The sequence below is a fragment of the Pagrus pagrus genome, assembly GCF_965226575.1.
Source record: "Pagrus pagrus genome assembly, chromosome: 9".
In the NCBI taxonomy this organism is placed as follows: domain Eukaryota; kingdom Metazoa; phylum Chordata; class Actinopteri; order Spariformes; family Sparidae; genus Pagrus; species Pagrus pagrus.
The window spans coordinates 12,944,987-12,969,442 of NC_140193.1; the positions used below are offsets into that span (position 1 = coordinate 12,944,987).

The 24,456-nt window shown below is 41.4% G+C and overlaps 2 protein-coding genes across 17 annotated transcripts in view; one reads left to right on the plus strand and one right to left on the minus strand.

Moving 5' to 3' along the window:
- Positions 1–15,557, plus strand: part of map2 (microtubule-associated protein 2) — a 103,807-nt gene extending 88,250 nt beyond the window's left edge. For 11 of the 16 annotated variants that reach the window (XM_084361887.1, XM_084361889.1, XM_084361886.1 and 8 more), the window contains 5 exons: positions 4,522–4,614; positions 7,671–7,763; positions 10,008–10,089; positions 12,927–13,039; positions 13,691–15,557. In XM_084361887.1, the coding sequence (XP_084218013.1) occupies positions 4,522–4,614; positions 7,671–7,763; positions 10,008–10,089; positions 12,927–13,039; positions 13,691–13,912 (603 nt within the window). In that variant the 3' untranslated portion in view covers positions 13,913–15,557. The remainder of the gene's footprint in view (positions 1–4,521; positions 4,615–7,670; positions 7,764–10,007; positions 10,090–12,926; positions 13,040–13,690) is intronic. The other 5 variants (XM_084361880.1, XM_084361885.1, XM_084361891.1 and 2 more) reach the window with 4 other exon arrangements.
- Positions 15,558–17,042: 1,485 nt separating this feature from the next.
- myl1 (myosin, light chain 1, alkali; skeletal, fast) lies at positions 17,043–23,169 on the minus strand. Its single transcript, XM_084361895.1, has 6 exons — positions 22,922–23,169; positions 22,151–22,178; positions 19,944–20,087; positions 18,666–18,839; positions 18,482–18,559; positions 17,043–17,588 (listed from the first exon to the last, which is right to left on the minus strand). The coding sequence occupies exons 1-6, from the start codon at positions 23,063–23,065 to the stop codon at positions 17,560–17,562; spliced, it is 597 nt and encodes a 198-aa protein (XP_084218021.1). The 5' UTR covers positions 23,066–23,169; the 3' UTR covers positions 17,043–17,559.
- Between the last annotated feature and the right edge of the window lie 1,287 nt (positions 23,170–24,456).

Genomic DNA, 24,456 nt, shown 5'->3' on the forward strand with positions numbered 1-24,456 from the left:
GTGTCTGTAGCCATCACCTTTTACAAGCCTCCACTGATGACCTGATTAGGAGTCTGAGCGTTTGGCTGACATCTTTATGACTTGCCGGGTCCCAGCGCAGCTCTGTGCAGCCAACCACAAAATAGGGAGGGATCATGCTCCAAACGCCTGCCTGTCGTCGGCAGGGGAAAGGGCTGGGTCATTATCAGTTACTACACTATATCAAGGCTGGCAGTGTTGTTCTGAACATGCAAGTCTCGTTTGGAGTGGAGGTGTCTGCAGGCTGTACAGAGAGGGTGACAGTTCAGAACTTGCTTTAGGAATCTTACAAATAGTCAACATCTATATTGGGTGAGCTAAAGGTTGACGCCTGATGTTATGTGAGTATTTGTTGGAGGTTGCCATCAGGTCATATGTTGGATGGCAACGTTAGCGGTAATGCTTGAGGAGGAATTTGAGTCCTTTTTCTTGTGTGTTGGCTGTGAATACGTCACACTTTTTTTACATCTGTAATCTGTCACATAGGGCGTCCTGCACGTGGGTTACTTGCTCATTAGATACAGTACAGGGCCATTTATTAAAGGATTTCTTATGTCATAACCTCAGCTGAAAATATGTACAGAAATCTTGTCCTTAAAAACATAATGATTCAGCATGTCGCCTCAAATTCAGGTTATAGAGGTTCATGTAGATGTAAAAATCACAGGAAAAACTCCACAGCACTGTTTTCGTACTATTAAAACGCCTGTATTGTCACGGCATGGTCATGTTAGACCTTAAAAACAAACACCAGTGCATTTCAGCATCAAGCCTTTGACCAGTTTGACTCCCTGACGAAAATGTGATGCTGGAACGTGTTTGAGTTTGTTTTTAAGGTCTAACATAATCATGCTGTGACAATACAGGCTTTTTATTGTTCAAAGAGAGAAGGACTCCATAATTGTAATTGAAAAATTGTAATCTATCTGGAATCAGATACAGATCAAGTCTAGTACAGGAAACTCTTTGTGCTGTGTGTTCTCTTCAAAAACATATCTCCTGATATGTTGTATAGGCACTAGGCACTTTTAACATTCATATAATCAATTCATTTTGCGTTTCAAGTAGGTGTCCTTGACTGGAGGAGGTAGTTGTCACTCACTAGTTTTTGTCTGGAAAACCTTCAATGTCTTTACCCACAGTGCACGTGCATGTGCGTGTGTGTGGGTGTGTGTGTCACCCCCTGGTGACACAGGGTGTCTCCTATCAGACACAGAACAGTGATGGCAGCTTTTGTCTAAACACAGGGGTGAATGTCTGGGCAGACAGAGTGTCCTGATTCCCCTGCTTGTCTTTTGGCCACAAGCTACCAGACACCAAGTGCCTCTTGAGGGAATGGTTTTATGATCTTTGGATGAGAAGGGGTTTAAAGGAATATGTGTTTTTAATGAGTCAGGAAGAAGTGTCTAGCAAACACTTTGCCTAAATGCTGCTATTTGTGTCACAGGTAGGTTTAACAAAAGCACCTCAGAGAGGGATTAATAACTACTGAATGTGATTTATATATAATAGGGTACAGCAAAATAATTCTGGCATTTCAATACAACATATACATAGTATTATGTTACTGTATTTATGTATTGTTAATGTGTTCCCTTGCTGTCACTGTTGGACCGCTATGCTTTATACCAGCAGAAAGTTACCAACCCAAACTAGACCACCTTGTGATGGGAGTACAAATTGGTGTTGGTGGGTTAGGGTTATCGGAGAAACGTGTTTGGCAAACAGGTGAACTGTGCCAGATTAATTAAATTTTACTGAAATATTCCCTTGTTTGATACAAAGAACGTACAACATTAAACATGGCAAGTTCACCCATTTCACCAAACTCACTTTTCTTATATCATTTGTGTTTGATTCCACCGTACGCACTGATTCTGCTTTGCGGCTCATATGATCTCATTAACCTAAATGTTTGAAACTGGGATACAGTCAGCACACGATGTAAAACGAATGTGGGCCAGGGGGTGTAAAGCGGGGGCCAGTGCCTCCTGCCCTACTTCCTACCCTTATACTTCCTGTGCCCTTGCTTGGACCACACCCATCTTACACTCGGCCTTTATATGATCTCAACTACACACCAATAACACCATATAAACACCTGACCAAGTACTCAAAACTGCTTCTGTGGTAGTTCCTGCTTCGACGGGGCCTCCAGGAACACATTGTGCCATGACACACACACACACACACGCAGTTTTTGGTCCTCCGAGGGAAAAAGTTTGGTCTACCCTGATCTAGAGGTTTTTACTCTGTTGCCACTTTATCAGTATGTAAGGACAGCTTTTACGTTCCCTCAACAGTAGACTATTTGAAAGTATATAGTGAAAGGCGTTTAAAGTTTCTGCCAACTCAGTCAGCAAGTCTTGGATTGAAAACACTGGTTCTACTGTGGTTCTCAACCCACTTGTCTGTCCTGTGGCCCCTGTGACTGAAATATCCCTGAACTACCCTTCTGTAGCACATAGCTGAAGCAGTGAGTTTCTATTTTCCCAATGTCAGAAACAAAAGCATGCCCTCATGTTTCCAGTTCCCATCAGGTTTTCAGTATTCTGGTGGGTTTTGATCGGCCTGTATTAAGTCAGGGATGGTAGAATCTTCTACCTGCTATAGTAAAACTTTCCACATTACCTCAATACACTCCTCTCCTGACCTTTAGAAGTTCCCTGCAGCTCCATGGTCCAAGTAGTTCCAATCTCCAAGCAGCTTTAATGAGCTTCCCCCAGCTCACACCAGGCCTGTGCCCGGCCACTGACCTGTCCAATGATTGTCCTCATAGAAGCGCAAGGACCAAAATGGGCCAACAGAGGCCAAACACAGGGCCTCTTGGATCTGGAAGTCTGTGCTGCGCCTCATCTCAGTCACTCTGTGTCTGTCAGCGGCACACAGTGTGACCTGGACCGGGGACCTGCTGGTACACCTCAGCGCTGTTAATTATGTGTTTTACAGAGCCTGGATAGGAGTGTGCCACTGAAATAATTACAGTTCCTTACAGTGTTTAGTCTTAATCAATTATTACAGTGATACATTTGAAAGACTAGGTTTGATTGATTGAATTAGCATTTTAATGAGGCATTAATAAAGTCAAAGTTAAACAAAATACATTAAATCGAATCATTTGATTTGCTAATTAACAATTCTCTATTTTTACATGATGAATTGATATTTGAATGTTGAATATTAAATCAAGTCCAACCACCACAGAGCAGCTGTGAGAGCTGTTTGTGAGCTGTCGTGGGGAGGAGTCATGTGTGATCTGCTGCTCTGTGGGCGACATTATTATGTGCATACATATCTTTAACTTCAAGAAGCCGCTTGTTTAATAGAAGCTGTAAATGTTGATATATATAAATATACAATAATAAGCTGACGTATAAGTAAAGTAAGGTATGTAAAAGTTTGTCAATTTTAAATTCTGTATTTTTAAACTTTGATTTTATAAATGCCTCTTTTAATTGAAATCTAACCAATTACTTTATAATAGCTTGTATTATTGATTATAATGATTTTTTTTGGCTAGCTTAGATTATAGTGAATAGGACAAATACATTCCCATATGGAAGCCCTGAGAGTCATTGAGAAAAAAAAAAAAACTGGCAAAACCCAGTTTCATCATAAACACAGGAGAGAGAAGAGATTTAGACCGGACTTAGAAAATGGATCACCATTTTTATCTTTCTCACTTGCCTCTGAGGGCATGTTCATGTAAAAGGATATATCCAAAATCAAATCTGTCTACATCAGCTGCATTAGATTAGTGGTATTTTTAAATTTGAGGAACTAATAAGAAAATAATACCTAAAATACAGCTGTTGTAATGTGCGGTGTTGAACTGGAGCAAATGATTCAAGTGATAGTTCGGGTCCCACCTTAAAAACTATGTGTCTGTTTTAGTGTAGACTATGTTTTGAACATTTTTGGCACTTTACATTGCCGTCAGACAGCCCTTTCCCTTTGGCACTACATTCCCTCAACTGCATGCCCTCCGTATTCCTCCATACAAACGCTGTTCCTGCCGCGCACTGAATTACGCTGCCGATGAGCTGTTCGGGTCAGACTTTCAGCTGCTATCAATGTAAAGCTCCAGAAGTGTTCAAAATATAGCGTACCATTTAGCAGCACAATGCTCTGCTTCCCTGTCGGTGCTACAAGCTGCTTCTCCACACAGGGGTGAGCTAATGGTCATCTACTGCAGGTAATACACTGACAAGGGAGAAGTACCTCATACAACCTCACGTCAGAAGACCCGAACTATCACTTCAACTGGTGTAGATGATTGTTGGGAACACTTTTCCAAAAACTTGGTGTATTTGTTTTATTCATTTAACAACAATGCCACACAGAGTGAGTGCACATTGTCTTGAGCTCCAACACTTACTTCCTAATGAATAATACCTCATACACCAGTATCTTCTATAGTCTCTCTGTCCAGTGGTGTTTTGACAAGCGTGTATTCCCATCCCCCGTGTAGGAGGCCTATAATGTCTCTGTATTTCTCCATAGATTCATATTTTAAACACGAAGCTGGACTTCAGTCACGTGCTGTCAAAATGCAGCTCCAAGGATAATCTGAAGGACTCTCCCCGTGGAGGAAATGTATGTACCCTTCTGCCATGACCAATTGGTCTCCTCCCTGTTAATCCTTCTATGGAGAAACTTTATATTTAACCCTCGTTTGTCCCCAGTTTTAGTCCAATGAGTGACATGCAAACATATTTTTTTGTTGTGCTGTGCAAATCTGGATACACGGCTACCTTGATGGCCTCGTATCATGTTGCACTAGTTTGTCCTTTTGCACCTTGTATGTAGTTCATTTTGCCCCTACCTTTACAGTTGTTATTTTAAGCATTATATCTACACATGAGCAGGCAATAGAAACACAGCAACTTGTCTGACAGCTTCTGCCGTCTTGCTGTGAAAGCGGTGCCATAAAACTCAAAATAACCCAACTATCTGGTACCATGGTGGCCTTGTGGTTAGAGAAAGCCAGCTGACCAAAGCCATATGCTGGAGAACGTCTCACTATAAGTCCTACCAGCTTCATCTAACACCTGTGGCTTGACCTCCCACAGGAGGGTGGCCTAATAAAAAGGAAGTAATGCCTACAGAATCACTGTCTTCATTTATCGTTTCCCATTTAATCCTGTAGTATTGTACATATCAGGTCATGCGTTTGGTAGTTGTCTCGTTGCAGCTGTTCTAGATGTCCTCGAAGGCAAAACACAGACCACTTGCTTTATCTCTTTTTGTATTAAAGGGGATATAATCCACAAGAAATCTTATTCCTGTGACAAAGTTGCACACACTTCTGTCCTCTGGATTTATATAAAAAGGTCGATGTTTTGGTCACAAAAAGATGTTGTCTCTTGATAGAGGTCTTCATGACTGAAGCATTGACCTTTTTTAGTAAATCCGTCAATGCTGAGGAGAAAAGTGTGTGTGGGAATTTACTGTTTCTTGCAGAAATGAGAGCGATTGTAGATGTTTTTAGAGGCTAGTAGAGTGTCTACTACTCAGTTTATAGGTAATGGCTCCAGCAGTGTCTGATGTTATACTGGCTACAAATGTCTTTTTTGCCATAATTTTTAAAGTAGACTGAATTTTCTGCTGTCATTGTTGTTACAGCGCTGCGCTGTGGACAGGTTCTAGTTAAAAGACAGAATTAATTAGGAACAGATGATAAAAAATCAGCACTAATTAATTATCATAAAGAAATGAGGAGCGTTTCTCCGGAACATGAAACAACTCAAAGAACAGTTTCATTTCTGCTTTTGAACATTTTATTAACATTAAAAATGTGTACGTGTCACGTCAAACTGAGTGGACTGTTTCATTTTCACTACAGTTTATTCCCTACCTTTGTTCTCTTAGTGTAGAGCAGAACGACCCACTTATTATCAATCAGTTCAAATTGTATTTTATTTGCATAGCACCATTTCATACGAGAGCAGCTCGAAGGTCTTTACATAATAGCAGTGAATAAAAAACAGCAAAGTGCTCATAAACAAAGACATCCATGCATACATACACATAAATACATTAAGACACATATTGTACAGTGTGTTTGTTTAAGGAAATGCTCGACTGGAAGGGAAGGTCTTTAGTTTACTTTGTGCTCACTCAAGCAAAGGCAACAGTAAAGAATCTGTTAATAGGAAAATGAACGCCTGCTCAGTAAAACAAACTCTTTTCCAGCTGACCTCCCTCACGTTTGTCACGTCTTCCAGTATTTCAAAGCTTTTAGAAGTATCGTTTTGGTCCAGTCATGGTCTCTCCTCTCCTTTAGACCTCTTTAGTCCTTTCTCCACACAATCTGTCCAACGTGTATGTTTCTGTGTCCCGGTGTAGTTCCCATTGCTTTTACTGTGCTGCTGGGTAAAATGTATTTATTGTGACTCTGCTGTGTCTGCATCTCACTCCTGCTTTCTCTCCTTGCAGCTACAGAGAGCCATTTACCATCGCATATTTTATCATCCTCACACCCTAAATTAATGGTCTCAAGTGTTCACTGCTTTTATTTTGCATCTTGAATGAATGCAGGAAGCGCAAAACCTTCAGCAGTGTATTAAAGTACGCTCTGGAGGAGTGCGATGTCAGGATTTCCTGTAGGTTTTGCATTTCTATTGTAGAGTCTAAGTGCGTCTGAAAACAAATTAATCCCAGCGATATCTCAGAACTATTTTAGGACTGTACCGAATGTCTTTTTTTTTTTTATATTTGAAGCTTTGAGGTTTTCCGAATGAACCGTTTAGTCGAATTAAAGCTGCTATAAGTGTTTTAGCCAACTTCTTATCCATTTTGCAGTTAGCAATCCCTCCCTCCTCTCTACCTCACTTGCACAACTCCTTTCTTTTTTTCGAGGCAGCTCACTTTGCCTCTTTCTTTTCTTCAAACGTTTTTCATCGCTTAGCCTGTTTGGTGGTAAAAGCCATCACCATGAGCGCTGGAATTGTTGGCTTTCTCTGTTCTGCCAGACATGGGTTACTGAATATTTACTTTTTGACTTGACAATGCTCTCGATTTATTGGAAATTGTATACAAATTATGTAATAGTAATAATATTGGTGTAGCCTAACTGTGCAGAAATACAAGATTTAAACAGAATGAATAGGTCTGCAGTAAACAAGCTGCGCAGCACTGAATGTTGATTTTGAGTACAAATGTCACTGTTATGAACAAAGGTTCAAAGCTTCAAACTATTCGATACAGCCCTAAAGACTTGATGATACTCTGCACACAAACCATTTATTACCTGGCTGAAAGACACAATAGATCTGGCTTCAACTGGAAACATTTGTTGCAGGTAATCCATTGCCTTTAAAGTTCTCAATGAGTAAAACATCTGGGGGCGTAGCCAAAACCTACAGTAAGGCCAGCTTTGTAGATGAGCGAGGCTGACACAAAGGGTCACAGCTCATACTGGGAGACATGCAGTGAGATGAATCTTGCCTGTTAGCCAGAAGTCCACTGGATGATGTTTGTCCAGAGCAACAAGGGAACCACCAGGTCAAATATTACTGTCTACATCACAGTCAAACAAACTTGCACGTCTAGGACTGAGTATTTAAACAAGCTGTTTTAGAGAAAATGAAGTGCCATGCCAGAAAAGCCTGAGCCTTCTCCCGCCTCATTCCTCACCTCCGCCCCTGCAGGTTCTCATCCCCAGTGTTAAGCTGGACTATAGCCATGTTCAGTCTAGGTGTGGGTCCTTGGACAGGCGGGGCTACTCGGCAGGAGGTGGAAACGTGAGTCCTGTGCCGCATCTCCATTGTCTCAGTGTTCATGTCTCTGTCGTGTTGTGTTCTTTCTGTGTGTTTTCTTCACCCTGCTTTACAACTTCCCAGATTATCATTACGCCACTCACTCATTAAGACAGCAGTGCTCTTTACCTGACTGCTCTTCATACACGAGATTCTCCAGCAGTGGTTTGTGTCCTGCGAGGAATTTTTAATACTAAAGGCTGAATATTTCCTCCTCCAGTGCGTTATAACATTCAAGACAGGAGCTGTAGTTCTTTTTTAGGCTTGGTAATTGTTTTTTCTTCGCCTGTGTGTCTTCAGTTAGTAGAGAAGAGGCACATTAGGAGAAGTGTCACTGGTAATCCAGCAGCGCTCTGTAATTTAACTGTCAAGATTAACTGCATTTTGCAGCATCGACGTCATTGCTCCCATGTTCTGTGGCATTTAATTTTACTGTTACTGGTGGAGGCTTAAAGGTTTAAAAGAATATAAAAAACAAGAAGCAAGAAAGTAGACAATCCAAATGCATATAAAAAGACTGTTTCTTCCACAACAGGCACTGCAGTACGCTGCTTGATTAACTCCAATTACATACATCTGATGGTGGCGGGTACAGTGTGTGCTCCATCTGATTAGAGTAATGCACATTACCAGAGCAGTTATGCAAACCTGATGGTTACAAAAAGGACAATTAAAACTTCTCTCTTCACTTTAAATCACTTCCCAAGTAAGTGTCTCATAACTCTGGGAGACTAGACTAGATCATCTTCCTTCCAAAAGATTGAAAAATACATTTTTACACTTATTTCCTTAAGTTAAGTGGTTAGATTTACCAATAAAAACAAAACAACACGGGGGCAACCATTTCCACCTCAAACTCAATAGTGTATGTGAGGATAATCACAGAAACTAAAGATTGCTCTGTGACTGGGGGGTTAAGTCACTAATGCACCCAATGATAATGTATAAAAAAAAAGAATATTTCACCTCCTCACTCATCTTTGTTGTACTTTTTGCTTTGATGAACAAATAATGATGATAATAATAATAATCTTTATTTAAATAGAACACAGAAAAGCTGGAAATAACTAATTATCAGACGACCCCATTAATTAGTATTTGAGATCTAGCTGCTCTTATTGGAACTGATGGGGTGCAGCTAAAGGGCATTTCAAAGTTTTGTAATATAAGATAAAATACTCTTAATTATCCTCTTAGGGAAATTTTTCTTGGGCAGTAGTGCTGCATCCAGCTACTATATGTAACTGACAAGACTGTACAGTGGTATCCAAAACACCCCAAATAATAAGTTACATAGACTAAAATAAACGCATGTAAATAATGCACATGCCCTGAATGTACAGTTAACAGATTTCATAAAAATCTGGATGCTGGAGAGACGAGCCGTCCTGCAGCCTGACGTTCACCCACGCTGACACAAACCACATCTCACCTCTGTCTATTCACTTACGCTGTATATCTGTGATAGTTTCGTGCATGTGAAAGGGACTCCTGGCAGATGAGCAGGCTAAGTTGGTGCATACTTTGTGCTCATGGTGTTGTGGTTCGTAATGTGGCTCACGACCTGCGTCGTTCGTCATCGTCTCACTTTTCCTGTCGTTTTTTTTTTTTTTTTGTCCCTCTGAGGCCTTGTAAGAAAGCAAAAGAGAAAAATGAACACCAAATCATTTGTCACAAAAGACACATCAGCTAAATCAGTGACCTGGCAAAGTGACTGCTGACCACAGGCGTGTCCCTGTGATTCATCTCAGGACGTCGTGTATCTCCTCTTCCTCACTGTGCTGTGTCTAAAGCTTTATAGCTCCGCTCTGTTCGCCGTCTCATCTGTTCACTCCTTAAATATTTCTCTGTGGTGTTCCCTTCAGATCCCCGGGGTGTGTCACATAACCACATATCCTTATCGCCTCTCCGCCTGTGGCCACTTCCTACTGTGCATTCCTACTTCGCTGTCTCACACTGAATTCTCACTGTTGTGATGCATATTTGACAGGTTTTCTGAATGTGCCAAAACACTTTTAGCACATAGAGACACAGTTACATCATATGTCATTTTCTTCAAAACAGCAGCTACAGTTTAGCACAGATCAGACATACTGTGTCATTTTCTACCTTTTTTTGGAAAAGGGAAGATACTATTTGGATCTTCTGTCTGAGGATCAGCAGGAGTTTTTTACCTCTTGGTGAACTGTGAGCTCTGACCTTGTCTTCTCCTGACTTTGCTTCTTCCAGGTGCTGATACAGAACAAGAAGATCGACTTGAGCCACGTGACCTCCAAGTGTGGCTCTTTAGACAACATCCATCATAGGCCAGGTAACAGTCAGCCTGGACTCGTTCAGGGGGAATTTAAAGGGAAAAGAGGTTATAGAGAAACATGCTACGAGCAGATCTCTAACCCTCATTAGATGGATGGATGGATGGAGTTAAGCCTCTTGGATGAGAGGTGAAACGTCTTCAAGAAACTGAAACACGCACGATACAGCACCTAGATTAACCAATAGATATCACCATGAAATTTTCTCCAGGTGATAACTTACATTAAGGCAATTATTTTTTGGTTTTTTTTATATAAATTTTATGTTTGATCAAGCAAATAAGAAATCTAATCTACCTTGCATTCATTTGCGTAATTCTCTTCCCCTCTTTCACACTTTCCACTCGTCTTAAAGACATTTTATGGAGGCAAAATAGCCAAAAATCTCAGATCGATCAGTGCATGAAAAACATTGTTTACACCTGTAGTGTGAGCCTGAAAGCTACAGGTAGTAGCAGTAGCTCACTAGTCGTTCCTTGCAAACAGAAATGTAAAGAATGCCCGTGGATCAGAAGTCCCTACCCACATACAGATCACCTGTTAGCGTCAGGTAAGGTGTTTGCAGATGTGTGTGACAGCAAGCCATGAAATTTAATGCACTGCTGCTGTTTGTAAACTGGCAAGTACAATCTAATTTAAATAATAAATGTAATTTCCAGTTTATATTTAACTCCTGATGACAGTCTAGTCGGATGAAGCTCCAGCACTGATCTGTGGAAGCGTGCAGTGAACATTCAGATTGACAGCTCGATGGATCCGTCCACAGGCAGCCGACTGTGGGAGGTGTTGTGATTCCTGGTGGCCTTGTTGTGTTCTGAGCGTGTGAGTGTGGAGCAGGATGTCGATGAATTGCTGATGAACGGTATTAGGTCACATCTGGAGAGAGTTATATATCCAATTTTAATTTTTTTTGGTCAAATCACCCACTGTGAAACTAAAACAACAAAAAAAGACTTTTAATGACTTGTTCAGAAAAAGATCTATTCCATGAGTGTTTTAGTCAAGACCACCTAAACCGAGACCAAGACCAGAGACAAGACAAGGCGTGAGGGGTTGAGAACAAGTCAAGTCGTTTTTAGGAAGTTGCCAAAGTTAGATAAAATTTAGTATCTACATTACATAACAATCAATGGTATTTGGCAAAATGTATCTATATTTTTTTATTATTTGGGTGAATTAGCTAGATGCAGATTTCCCGGACGACTTGCTGTTTTGCTGTGAGGTGTGAAAACCCCTCTCCTCTCCCAGATGGTGTTGTGGTGACTGCTTCAGGTCCTGCAGCTCCATCTGCTGGGCCCTCACTGTCTGTGCTTGTATTTTATAACCTTCACTAACTGAGGGATGGCTGAGAATACAAACTCTTTCAGTACAGCATTACACATCAGCCTTCCCAACAGACCAGGTTTCTATAAGAGCATACTTTCCAACCACATCAACTCATTTGTCACCTGTAGACAGCTGCTCCCTCAACCTGATTAGATACACCATACCATATGGCAAAAAGGTCAGTGGACACCCCCTCTAATTATTAAGTTCAGATGTTTCGGCCACACCTACTGCTAACAGATGCATACAATCCAGCACATGAAATCTCCTGAAAAACATTAAGAATTTAGAGCTCAGTGTCTTTTGAGCGTGGCACTGTCATAGGATGCCACCGTCGCCACAAGCCGGTTCATCAAATCTCTGCACCACACGGTCTTCCCTAGTCAAATCTATGTGCTATTATTGAGAAATGGAAGCATCTAGGAGCGACAGCACCTCAGCCATGAAGAGGCAGACCATGCAACGAGTGCTAAAACTGAACTGCCTCTGGAAGCAACATCAGCCCACAAATTGTGCATCTGGAGCTTCATGAATTGGGTTTCCATGGCTGAGCAGCTGCTCACAAGCCTCACATCACCATACGCAATGCCAAGTGTCTGCTGGGATGGTGTAAAGCAAGTCACAACTGGATACTGGTGCAGTGGAAACATGTTCTTTGGAGTGATGAACCACATTTCACCATCTGTCAGTCTGAACGCTACCTGCCGGAGCGATAGTGTCTGGTGAATGGAGGATAATAGTTTGTTTTCAGGGTTTGGAGGAGGCCTCTTAGCTCCAGTGAAGGTTTTCTGAATGCCACAGAAAATGAACACATTTCAGCCAGTTTGGTGCTTCCATGTTTGTGCCAACAGTTAGGTGAAGGCCCTTGGCTGTTCCAGCATGACTGTGCACAAAGTGAAGTCTATTGTTTGATGAGTTTGGTGTGGAGGAATGCATTTGACCCTTTTCACGGCAGACATTTTGGCTTGTCAAAGTGGGAAAAGCACCGGTGTGACCAATAACATAAACAATTGCTCCACTCCATTAAGTGCCCCAGTAAGCCATGTCAGGGAGTGAGAATACACAACATCAGAGCCCTGGAACCAGCTCAACAAAATGGGATGAAGCCATTATTAATGTAAGAAACTCCACCCAAGGTATTTCCTGCGTTGACAAGTCAAAATGTCTGCAGTGAAATTGGTCTACTGGCATTCACAGAGGCCTGACCTCAACTCGGCTTAAATTGCGGGGAGTAATTAGAATGATTCTGAGCCAGGCCTCCGTGTCCAACATCAGTGTCCGACCTCACAAATGCTCTTTGGCTAAATGGGCACAAGCTCCCACAGATATGCTCCAAAATCTTCTGGGAGGCTGTTGTAGCCACAAAAGGTGGTCCAACACCATATTAATGCTCAATGTATTAGGGTGTGATGGTCAGGTGTCCACTGACTTTTGGCCATATAGTGTATCTCATGTCTCAACACTCTGTACACCTTCTACATTTCTCTTACACTGACTGTTTTTTCTCCAGGCGGCGGTCACGTGCGTATAGAGACTGTGAAGTTGGACTTCAAAGACAAGGCCCAAGCCAAGGTGGGTTCCCTGGATAATGCTCACCACACTCCTGGTGGAGGCAACTTCATGGTGAGTGTCAGCTCCATGCTCCCAATCCATGATTTAAAGGAAAACAAAAGTTTTTGAAAAATTGTCTTACTAGAAAATTTCGAACAAGCTTACTAATAAATTTAGATTTAAGCTCTCATAGACTCTCTTTGCTTCTTTTGTGAGTGTGATTTCGTATCCAAGTCATACTGTGCAGACTTTTAAGTTGCCTTCATTTGTTAATTTTGAAGTCAAGTGAAGAGGGTGTAGACAGTGAACATAACTGTAATCATAAAAGGTAGATGCATAGTCTGTTATATAGTGCTGGAGGGTAAAACAGGTAATGTTTAAATAAAATTGGATCAAGTTTACATCTAATATATATAAAAATGTGACAAGCCAATCTTCCAAAAACTTGTTGTATTCCTTTATCCGCCAGTGAAGGTAAAGGTATAGTATACACCAGGATCAATAACTAATGTAGAGTTGAAACACCCTGAGTTGTGCACACAGGACAAAGTACAGTGAGTACAGTTCAGAGTTCCCTAAACTTTAGTCATCTTCCATTTGCAAGAGTTGTAGAGCTGACTCACAATGATTCATAAAAATATTTTCCGTCTACATGACATGAAAATGATCTATTTCTTCCTCCCCATCCACATTTCACGTCATCACTCCACCCGCCTCTGTTAGATCGAGACCCACAGGCTGGCGTTCCGCGACAACGCCAAGGCGCGAGTGGATCACGGAGCCGACATCATCGTCCAGTCTCCCGGCCTGTCCGGCTCGGTGTCTCCCCAGCGCCACCGGGACAGCCACCTATCGTCCTCCGGCAGTCTCAACATGATGGATTCGCCACAGTTAGCCACCCTGGCGGAGGACGTCACTGCAGCTCTGGCCAAGCAGGGCTTGTGAACACTGGGTCTCTGGATTCCTGCTCCGCACCTGAGGCATCCTCGCCCTGATCCCTTTGAACTTCTCTGCCCACTTCTGCCACCCTGAGGCCAACCTCAGATAAACCACAGCCTCTTAACATCTCCTCTTCAAGACCCATCATTCAACTCTTAAGTAGAGACTCGAATTAGGAGCTACTGTACGGTTCTCTTTATTTCCTGTCTATTTTAAATCCAAGTATGTGCTATTTCTTATTCATTTCGTTGGCCTCTCTCTTTTTGAATGATGTTGCATAGAATAGTTCAGTCTGAGCACTGGTCCTAGATTAAGTGGTTTACACAAAGTAGAGACCAGGTATTGGCTTGACTGGTCCTGGATCAGTGTTCTGAAGAAGCTACAGCCTTTTTTCTACATTAAATAAGAAGTAATGCGGCCAGCGCACCACGCAGCACGTGTTGTTCTTGCTCAGTAAAAAGTGCATGGACGCCAAAACCCCCTAACGAACCAAGCATCCTTACTGCAAGTCATTCTTGTCATCCAATATATAATATATTTAACAAATATATATAGAAACATGTATAAAAATACAAGTTCTTTGCCATCTACATGTCCTGAAAACATTTTAAAAGGAAGTGACAATATGGCTATAAAATATACCTGTAAAATTGCATTACTGCAAGAACTAGGTCATGTTATGACAAGCATGTATTGATTCTAATATTAAAAGAGGCTATTTTGTAATCTAAAAAAAGGATTTTAGTAAGTTATTTCCTCAATTATTGGATAAAGATAAAACAAGTTCATGTTTTGTAGTTATTAGTTGTTTACAGTGTAATGCTTGGTGACAATGTCAGACAGCTGAATCGGTGTTGCTAAGGAATGCATCTCAGTCCTGTTGAAGAGCATCATACACTTGTACCTGCTCAGTAGTTCAATATAGACGCCTGTTTATACATTAAAACAGTATTAAACACCGGAGCTCACTCGACGAACCTCCATCCATGAAGGACACAAGTATCTTGTCTTTACAGCTGCAGATATTCAGCTCACATGAATGAACAGCGCAGACACTTCCTCCTCTAACGCAGGCTGATGTTGCGCTCGTCAGGACTGTCTGTTGTGTTGAACCACCGAGGAAGACGCTTCAAACGCGACCTGAGATTGAGCAGAAGATGCAGCTACTCTGAAATCTGTCTGTGTGTGCGTTTGGTGCAGATCCCATGCCGTTTTACGACGTATGCTACCGTATCTGGATGTTTTGTTGCAATATGTGGGAGAAGAACGTGGACTAAAAAAAAAAAAATATTTTGAAAAAAATCCATTAAAAAGACAATTCATAAAGCAAAAAAGAAAAACGGCCGAGGGGAACTCGGATCCTGTTACATCTGTTAGGAAAACAAGTGTTTGGGTGATCTAGTTTCTTTTTTCAGACACCATTTGTGGTATATCCTGCCTCCTGCCTAATTACTGCCCTCACCTGCGACTGTTTGTTTGCTTCTGTGTTTTTTCTGCATACCCCATCTCCGTGTGCCCCCTTCCCACCTCCCGCTCCACCCTACAGCAACTGTAAATGTATTTAAAAGGTCAAGTAGATGTACGCAGTTTTTCTCTTGTTGATATGACACCAATTACAATAATTAATGACAATAAAAAGGACAAAAAGTGATACCTGAGTACTGTCTTCTATTCACATAACAAGACATGCTGTGCAGTTAGAGGTCCAGTTTGCAGGATTTGGTGGCTTCTATCGGTAAAATTAAGATAATTTATAAAAGTTTCATTCTACGGTGACAAAAACAGTAGTCAGGTGATTATTTTGTACTTTCTATATGAAAATTAGATGATAAGATTGATGCCACTCTCATGTTTGTGCTGTAAATGTGAAGCTACAGCCTACACGGTGATTAGCTTATCTTAGCTCAGTGATGGAATGTAACTAAGTACATTTACTCAAGTACTGTACTTAAGCACAATTTTGAGGTACTTGTATTTTGCTTGAGCATTTCAATTTTCTGCTTCTTTATACTTCCACTCCACTACATTTTGGAGGCAAATATTGTACTTTTTTACTCACTACATTAATTTTATAAAGTTAGTTACTAGTTACTTTTCAGATTACATGTTGCATCAGCGCCAAATGAGTGCATTTTTAAATTAACTTCTTTGATCAACAATAAACAGTGATTCCAGTAATCTGAAAGATGCCAAATATCGGATTTGAAATTGGCAAGGCCGATAATCGATCGACTTATAGTATAAAGTATATGCATACATGTAAATATACAGTATGTATAACTTACTTATGCTTGACTTATACTCAAGTACTATTCGTATGAGGGACTTTCACTTTTACCAAAGTCCTACAGTATTTTAAAACAATATCTTTACTTTTACTCAAGTATGAATTCTGGGTACTTTGTATCACTGCTCCTAAAGCTCAGTGATTAACACAGTTAATATCGTGATCTCTGTAAATACTCAATTGTGTTTGGCTGCAGGGTGTAACTGACCCCTATGGAGCTACTTCCAGCATCTGTTCACCGCTCTAAATCAATGCTATCAGTGCTACAGCCAAAATGAGAGCCACTGCCGTAAGCTGGCTGCAGACACCTCAAAGTCAGACGTACATTAAATGCCGCAGGATGGCGCCTGTAACACACGAGCTGCAAGAAGTAGCCTAACAAGCGTAACATTATTCATTTGGCTAACATTACTGCAGCCGACATTGGCTACATATGGCCAATTTTTTTGTTGTGATCTTGATGGGGACAGTGACATGGCTGGTTAGCTAGCTTGTCTTGTTAAGCATGCTGTCAAATTATATTTAGTTAGCCGAAGTGCTCTATGAGCTGAGCGGACTAGTTTATCTCCAGCTGCTAAGTCGTATCTAAGGTTCATCCTATTTACTGGTGGTAATGATTTTTTTCAGCTATCAGTCAGCTGATATTATTCCTTACTTTTGTCACTGTTTAACCTACAAAAACAGGGAAATGACGGAGCGTGGTGTCAATGTTTTCATCTGACTCTTGGCAAGAAAGCCAAAGAGCATATTTCCCAAAATGTCAAACTTTTTCTTACACATACATCTGGCTGAATTATGTATGCAAGTGATCTGCATCAAACAAATCGAGTCAAAAATGTGGAAGTAAAATGGGAGTTTGTGAAAAGTTTATTGTGAAATGCCAGAGGATACAATAAGTTAAGACCTAGGGATGGGTTTGGGCGAGGAGTGGATTCATTTTGATGGCCAGTCCTGGTCAAAACCAGTCACTTCACTGGCAGATAGAGAGCTAGCCAGACAGCAAGTGACAGGAGGGGATGGTCATGAATATCCCACGGTCCCCTCCATCACTGTTCCACTGTGAAAACAAGTGAGGACAAAAAAAAACAAAAAACATTTAGAGGGCAACTTGGATGACGATGAAGAGACATCTTGTGGGAAATCGGCTCGGCTTTCCGTAGAGCAGGAGGAAGAGGAGGAGATGGGGAAGAAAAGCACCAGTTGGACAAAAAAAAAGTGTAGAACAAAACAAAAGGATTCAGGAAATGACATCTCATAGTCCTTTGTTCCCCCTGCTTCCTCAGGTGGTACAGGAAACAGTGAGTGGATGTCGCGACACCATGGGGTCTGCACTTATACGATGCTCACCACCGCAGTGGCAGGGTCCTTAAATAGACATGATGTGCTTGACAAAGGCTGCAGATGAAGACCAGGGGCGGCAGACAGGGTGGAGAGAAGAGAGGGGAGATGAGTGAGTTTACTTTTAGCATAACACAGATGAGATATTGACTATGACACAAGAAAACAGGTTTGGTCAGGTTTACAAAATTCTCTCTCTATATATACTTTAATGGGAAATCTATCAAAGGTGAACATTGACACCTCACTTTCTGGGTTATGTGAGCATTTAGAGGGGCACTCAAAGGATTTAGCCAAAGAAGACATACAGCGTCAATAGTTAAATTGGTGGAGTGCAACTTTAAAATGATCTAAAGCTAATAGTGAAAAATGAATTGATAAAAGGGACCCCTTTTCTATCATTAAGTAAACTGGCAACCCATGACTAGGTGACACATTTTACAGATATCTTACATTATTGTCATTGACTAACAATAACAGTACAGAACAACTGACCAACCGAACAATTAACCCAAATATTGAACTCAATAACAGCAGGAAGTCTGTGTGAAGGGAGCAGTTCAGATGAATTTTGAGCAGAGTATTATGTGTTATATGTATTTTTTATGTATGAGTGAAGGCTCCGTAAAAATAGCTTGTTGAGGTTTGTTTTACTTACTTCAAAATATGTCTAAATATATTTATTTATAAAAATATATCTATAATATTAAGTTTTCTTACGGCCCTTAAAATTCAAAGGACCTTTACCCAGTCCGGCTTTGGCGACCCCTAGTGGGAGTCCAAACCCCCTGGGTGGGAATCACTGTGTTTAATAATACACAAGTGTGTACCCAGTGTGGAGTCTAAAAGACTGTTAAAATATAAAAAGTACATTACAACCTATAAAGCCCTTAATGTTCTATATTGTTCTTAGCATTTATTATTGTTCTTGATATCATATTGTTTCTCACCCTCGTAGTTGACACATCCGTTCTCGTCCTCCTGTCCTGCCATGAGAGCATCAATCTCAGCCTCAGTCATCTTCTCTCCTGTAGGGGGAGGCAAAGGATGACATGTATGAATACACACACACACACACACACACACACACACATAGTTCACGCACACAAACATACACAGAAAGACATGACTCACCCAGTGTTGACAGAACGATACGCAGCTCAGCACCCATCACTGTGCCGTTGCCCTCCTTGTCGAAGACGCGCAGACCCTCAACGTAGTCCTCAAATCCGGCCTTGTTTGGGCTGTTGATGATGGTCTGGAGCATGGGCAGGAAACCATCGAAATCTACTCTCTTGCTGGTCATGTCTGCATTGAAGAAAGCAGAGATGACAGTCATCTACGTGCAGAGGTGGACAAGCCAGGCAGGTTCTGAGACAACAGCTGCCACATGGACACATTTTCAGCACAGATAATATATCTCCAACTGTCTACGACAGTATAAATGCTTAGTTTCTTTCTGTATTTTCCGTGTATTTGGTACGACTTGCTACAGTCTTGACTGTGCAGAGTGAGGTACAGCTGTGGTTCTTTCAGTAATCATTGCACATCATGGAGCTGTTTTGGTTTTTAGGATATAGAGATTTGCAGCTGCATCATCCGCTGTCTGCACAGACCAGATGAGAGGCACACATCAAAAGTATCCAACAAAATCATACAGTATAAGGACCACCAGACCAATTTTGATCTCTGAGGGTGCAAAGATTCGAGATTTGTTGACCTCACCAAACATCCCAGCAGGGTGTGGATAGTTTGCATAGTGCAAAGAGCAGTGTGATGCGCTTCATGGTGTGATGGGTTGAAACAGTGCATTTCTACCACTAACTGGCAGCTCAAGAGTGAGATTCAGCCTGTTGACTACGTGCTCAAAACATGTATAGGCTTCGTTTCTGAGACATTTTTGTAATCTGTTCCATAGCACATTTGATGTGCAGACTGATTTGAAAGCAAAGGCAAGCGTGTGATTTGATTGAACATGACTGTTTACAGCCACAAAAGCAGCTATTTTTTAATATCTTCTTCCAAAACTTTACCCACTTTAAAGTTGCGACACCATCGAAACAAACATCACCTTCTGCTCTGATCTACTGATCGGTTATAGCAAGGTTTATTCAAAGTGCTGCTCATAACGCCGCAGGCTACAGATCATGCGGACATCCATACAAATGTCATTTTATCATTATCATTAACAAAACTAGAGGTAGCACCTTGTTTGTTCGGCAGTCTGCAGTAGCCTTTCACTCCCAAGAAGAATGAAATCATTTGGGAAAGACTGACATGTTTCTAATTCTTTTGAATGGAGCGATCACATTTAAATAAAAGAAATAGCACAAAATATCCAAACAACCTATAAAACCCGACCATAATCATACAAATCCTGAACGTAGAACAAATGCTACACATGTCTCTTACCGTCAGCGGAGGGGTTTCCCAGCAGTTTGGCGACCTCCTTGTTGGTGGGGTTCTGTCCCAGAGCGCGCATGATGTCAGCGATCTGGTTGTAAGCCACCTTGGCGTCGCCCACCCTGTCGAACAGGCCAAAGGCCTCCCTGTAGTCTGCGGAGAGGAGGGACGAGAGGACGTCATCACCTTCATGAAGCCAGTGTCCTCATATTTATCAACTTATTTCTGTTTGTAAACTGTTCAGAAGTGAGTATATGATGTCTGAACGGTATCTTCTTTTTGCTTGAGGGACTTTAAACTATCAAACTGCTGTCGTCCTTTATTGGTTTTATTCTCTTATTTATCTCTTTGTTTGCTTTACTTGTTTACTGTGAGTTTGCCTGTTTTATCGCTTTTACTCCATTTAACTGTAATTACTCACATTGACTTTTTGTGTTTTTACATTTTGTGTTCTGCCTTCTTTGTTTTAACTCCTCAGACTCGGCTTCCTTGTGTTTGGCTCGACTGTCGAGTGTTTATTCTGTAATATCGCCTTCCCGAGTTTCCTGCTTTTGCTTGCTTGTCAAAGCACTTTGTAAACTCTGCTTTTAAAGGTGCTATATAAATAAATAAAACGTTTATTATCATATGCAATATGGTAATTCCTTTAGAAAGTGACAGTTCCTGTATAAAGTTAAATAAGTCAGTCTGCAGGGTATTTTTTATTTGTGTATTGTTAATTGCAGCATGGTATTAAAACAATAATTCAAAATATGTTTTCTTATATTTATTATATGTCAGTACTGCACTAGAGTTAGCTTAGAGCTAAGTTTTATCCACAGTTCAAAATATAACACTGAAGCCAACAGTGGATCCATTTGTATAGTTTTGATATTTATGTGCTTTAAAATGTTTATTTATTTGCCTGAAAAGTCACATCATGTCCAGTTTTTATAGGCCAATTAAGACCGTTGAACCTATAATAATCTACACTGCTGTAACTTCAAAAAAAGAATATATATCTTTCCATGTCCTACAGTATGTGTAATATGTATTTTTCCGACCGTTGGAGACGGTCGTTAGCTTGTCAGCAGAAGTAGCTGGGGCTGCTGGAACACCTGCCAGCAGGTGGAGGCAGCTCCTCTACAACCTGTCAGCAGAAACGTATAACAAGGGCAAGATGTCTCTATTGGTTGTGGTATTTTGGGCTGAATGGACCGACTCCTGTCGAGCTCCGTCACCCTTCGCACTATTTCTATCTCAGCTGTCCCCCTTCTCTCTCTCTCTCTCTGAACCCTTTTAAAAGACCACCTTGGAATTGATAAACATAGCTGAGAATATGAGCCCCCTCCTTTTAAAGGCAAGGCCCTCTGTGGCCGAGCGGAGTAAAAGTAGGGAATGCTGACTGCAGTGTAACGAGCAGCCTGCCAGGAACGGTCTGCTCCGATCCAATCAAGGGTCAGAGGGGAAATTTTTTTTGTTTATATGAAACGCTTGACTATTCTAAAGTATCCTTGTGTAATCCCTGAAATGAGCTGCTAGAAACACTTCCTCTGGAAATACTTAAAAAGTTTGATATCACTGATCTATTTACACAGAGTCACTTTCCAACAACAACAAGCAGCCAACAAACAATCTGCAGTTCAGATCAGGACGCAGAGATTGATTGATTGATTTGTGACACTCGGGCCTCCGGTTATTAAATGAACCTCTTCACATGCAGTTTTATTAATGAGTGGTACTGTCTAATCTGAACGCCTTTTAACCAGAAACAAGATGATTTAGTTACTGTTTTACCTTTTATTCACTACTTTTACTTGCAAAATGTTGCATTGACAACACCTTGACAGTTTATCTTTTTTTTTTTCATATATAACCATCAATGCATTTAGCCAACAAACTATTATTTTGTTTGGTGTTTTGGATGTTTATGTTGATGTAAAATTCAAGTTTTCACGGTTGTTTCTGTGTTTTGTGACACTCTCAAGTTCACTTAAAATGTACGGGACACTCGCTTCCAGACTATCAGGTTTCACAAGACAGAAATGACAGAGGTGACCATTTGTTATATGACCTGTCAGACCCTGCACCGCATGTCTGTGGCAGGCTGTCATTAATCTCACCTTTAGTATTCTATGTTGTTTTAGTCTCTAACTTTAAAGACTCCTTCCAGACAGGAGGCCAAGAGATATTATATTTTGGGAGAAGTTTCATGGACTGTTCGGAGGTGTACTTACCATCAATCTGGTCTGCGCTGAACTCGATCTGGAAGCCAATACAAAGCAGCCACATTAATTCATAACATTTTCACATGGCATTTTATCATCAACACAACCACTTTGATTGCTGGAGGCCAGAATAACCAGGCATCTCCACTCAATCAGGACTAATTAACCAGGTCTGCACGGGGATTAAACGTTGTCTCTTTGCCAAAATTAGCTTCACATGGTGGCACCCGATCTGCAGAGGTCCATCTTTAGCTACATTAACATGTCCACATTTGGTGTCACCCTGCATTGCCATCACACATTAGTCGACGCTGTGTTAGTCCAATCCAGAGAACAGGGGGGCGTGGTCTGAACCATGGTGAGCTATCCATGGTTCTAGTCATCCTCTGTGCAGCTGAGTGTGGTCATTCAAACCTGCAGCTGCTGCTCTCATTTACTCACTATTACTATACTGTGCTGCATCCACTGCATTAAAACAAAGTCCCAGTTTAATCAGACTTTGTCCAAAAAACACCAACAACACAATCTCCATTCTAGATCTGATGCATGCGCCATTAGGCTGCATTTGCACTGTAAACACATTGACACCTATGATCACAGCAGTCCTGTTATTCTCATGTTGTTCCTCCTTCAAATGCCCGAAATAAAAAAAAATGAAAAACACTCCTCAAGGAGCCCTCTCAGAACCACTAAAAGTCAAATCCCAGCTCCTCCTGAGCAGCCATCATCCTATCTCCATCCCTCCCCACAGCAGAGCTCATGCGTTCACGGTCATTGTACCTTGACTGCGGACAGGTCGACGGCGGGAGCGGCAGCAGGAGCAGGTGCAGGCTCGGGTGCGGGTGCTGGTGCAGGTTCGGCCTTCTTGGCGGCAGCAGGTTCGGCCTTCTTGGCGGGAGCCTTAACGTCCTTCTTGGGTGCCATCTCAGCTGATAGTAGAACTGCTTAGACCCTGAAGCACAGACAATTCCCGGTTTGGGTGACAACACAAGGAGTGTAGAACAGAGTGGAGGGGACTCGAAGCAAGAAATCACCGCCTGGGCGTATATATATGAGGCTATTTTTCCTCTTGACCCCCGTCAACGCTGTCCCCGTGTGAGGATTGGATAGCGGATGGGAGGGGGGTGTGTGTGTGGAGGGGTCCTCTTTAAACATGGAATATGGAGTTGCGCCAGGTGGTGTTTATTTAGGTCGTATATCGATAATCAAAAACGAAAACATTGGAAACCATGTCGAGGGTTACCTGGGGCCGCGTACGCGACTTCCTGTTCTGAAGTGAACGGGTCCACTTTTACGCACAGCGTTGCGCGCCATTACGCACAACCTGGAGTCATCTGTGGAACATTCTCGACCACTTGTGGATGATGTTAGTGTTTTAGGATTTAAGAGGAACGTCATTTTAGACCTGTTTTGCACATTTTTAATTTCATGTGACAAAAAACAATCTCGCATCTCTAGGAGACAAAAATTGACAAAATTGCGACCCAATGTGGAATTGCATAACATGTTAATTACTCTGGTAAACACCAGGCTCTGTCAGGCAGAAGTTATGTTTCAATGAATGGTCAGAGCTGGAAATAGGGCGTGGAGGGTTTCCCAGAAATGAAAAAGGAGTTCATAGTCATATGCCCTACGCACAGGAGTATCAATGAAGATCTGAGATGTACTGTAGTTGAGGGTAAATTAACCTAAATTCTGTTTACTTATCGTCTAGTTTCACGACTTTATCTACCTTTACATCTTCAGGGTCTCATCCTGCCAGCTAACATCATAATCAGTTTCAACAGGGTGGAGATTATTTTAAAAAATGTTGCCTTATCATGATTAGACACTTTTTTAAAATCCACCATAATATCACTGATGATGTGAGAGTAACTCATCTGTAACTGCAGCTCTGCTGAACTCATCAATGGCTCCATCTTTACTGACTGTGTGTACCCAAGCAATGCACTGTGCTTTATTTGAAATACAGCACAGCTCCAAAAACATAATCAGCCTACACGAGGGTGAATTTGGGGTAAATGTGTACGAAATGATGCACAGCATATCAAGAATATCTGTAATGGTGCAGCCATAGGAGCATGACATATTTGGAAGAATATTTCACTCAGTATGAGCATCTTACATCCGCTGAAACAAACACATTTAGAAAATATATGTGTGGAAAAGTTTGTGGCAAGAAAGCTGATCAAACTAGTGCAAATTTGTGTTGGAGGAACTGTCAAAGGAGCCAGCTTTAGGTGGTGGACAGGTGGTGGAAGAGGCGTCTTTCAGATCTAATAATGAGCCCCTTGTTTATTTCTAGTCACTGACAA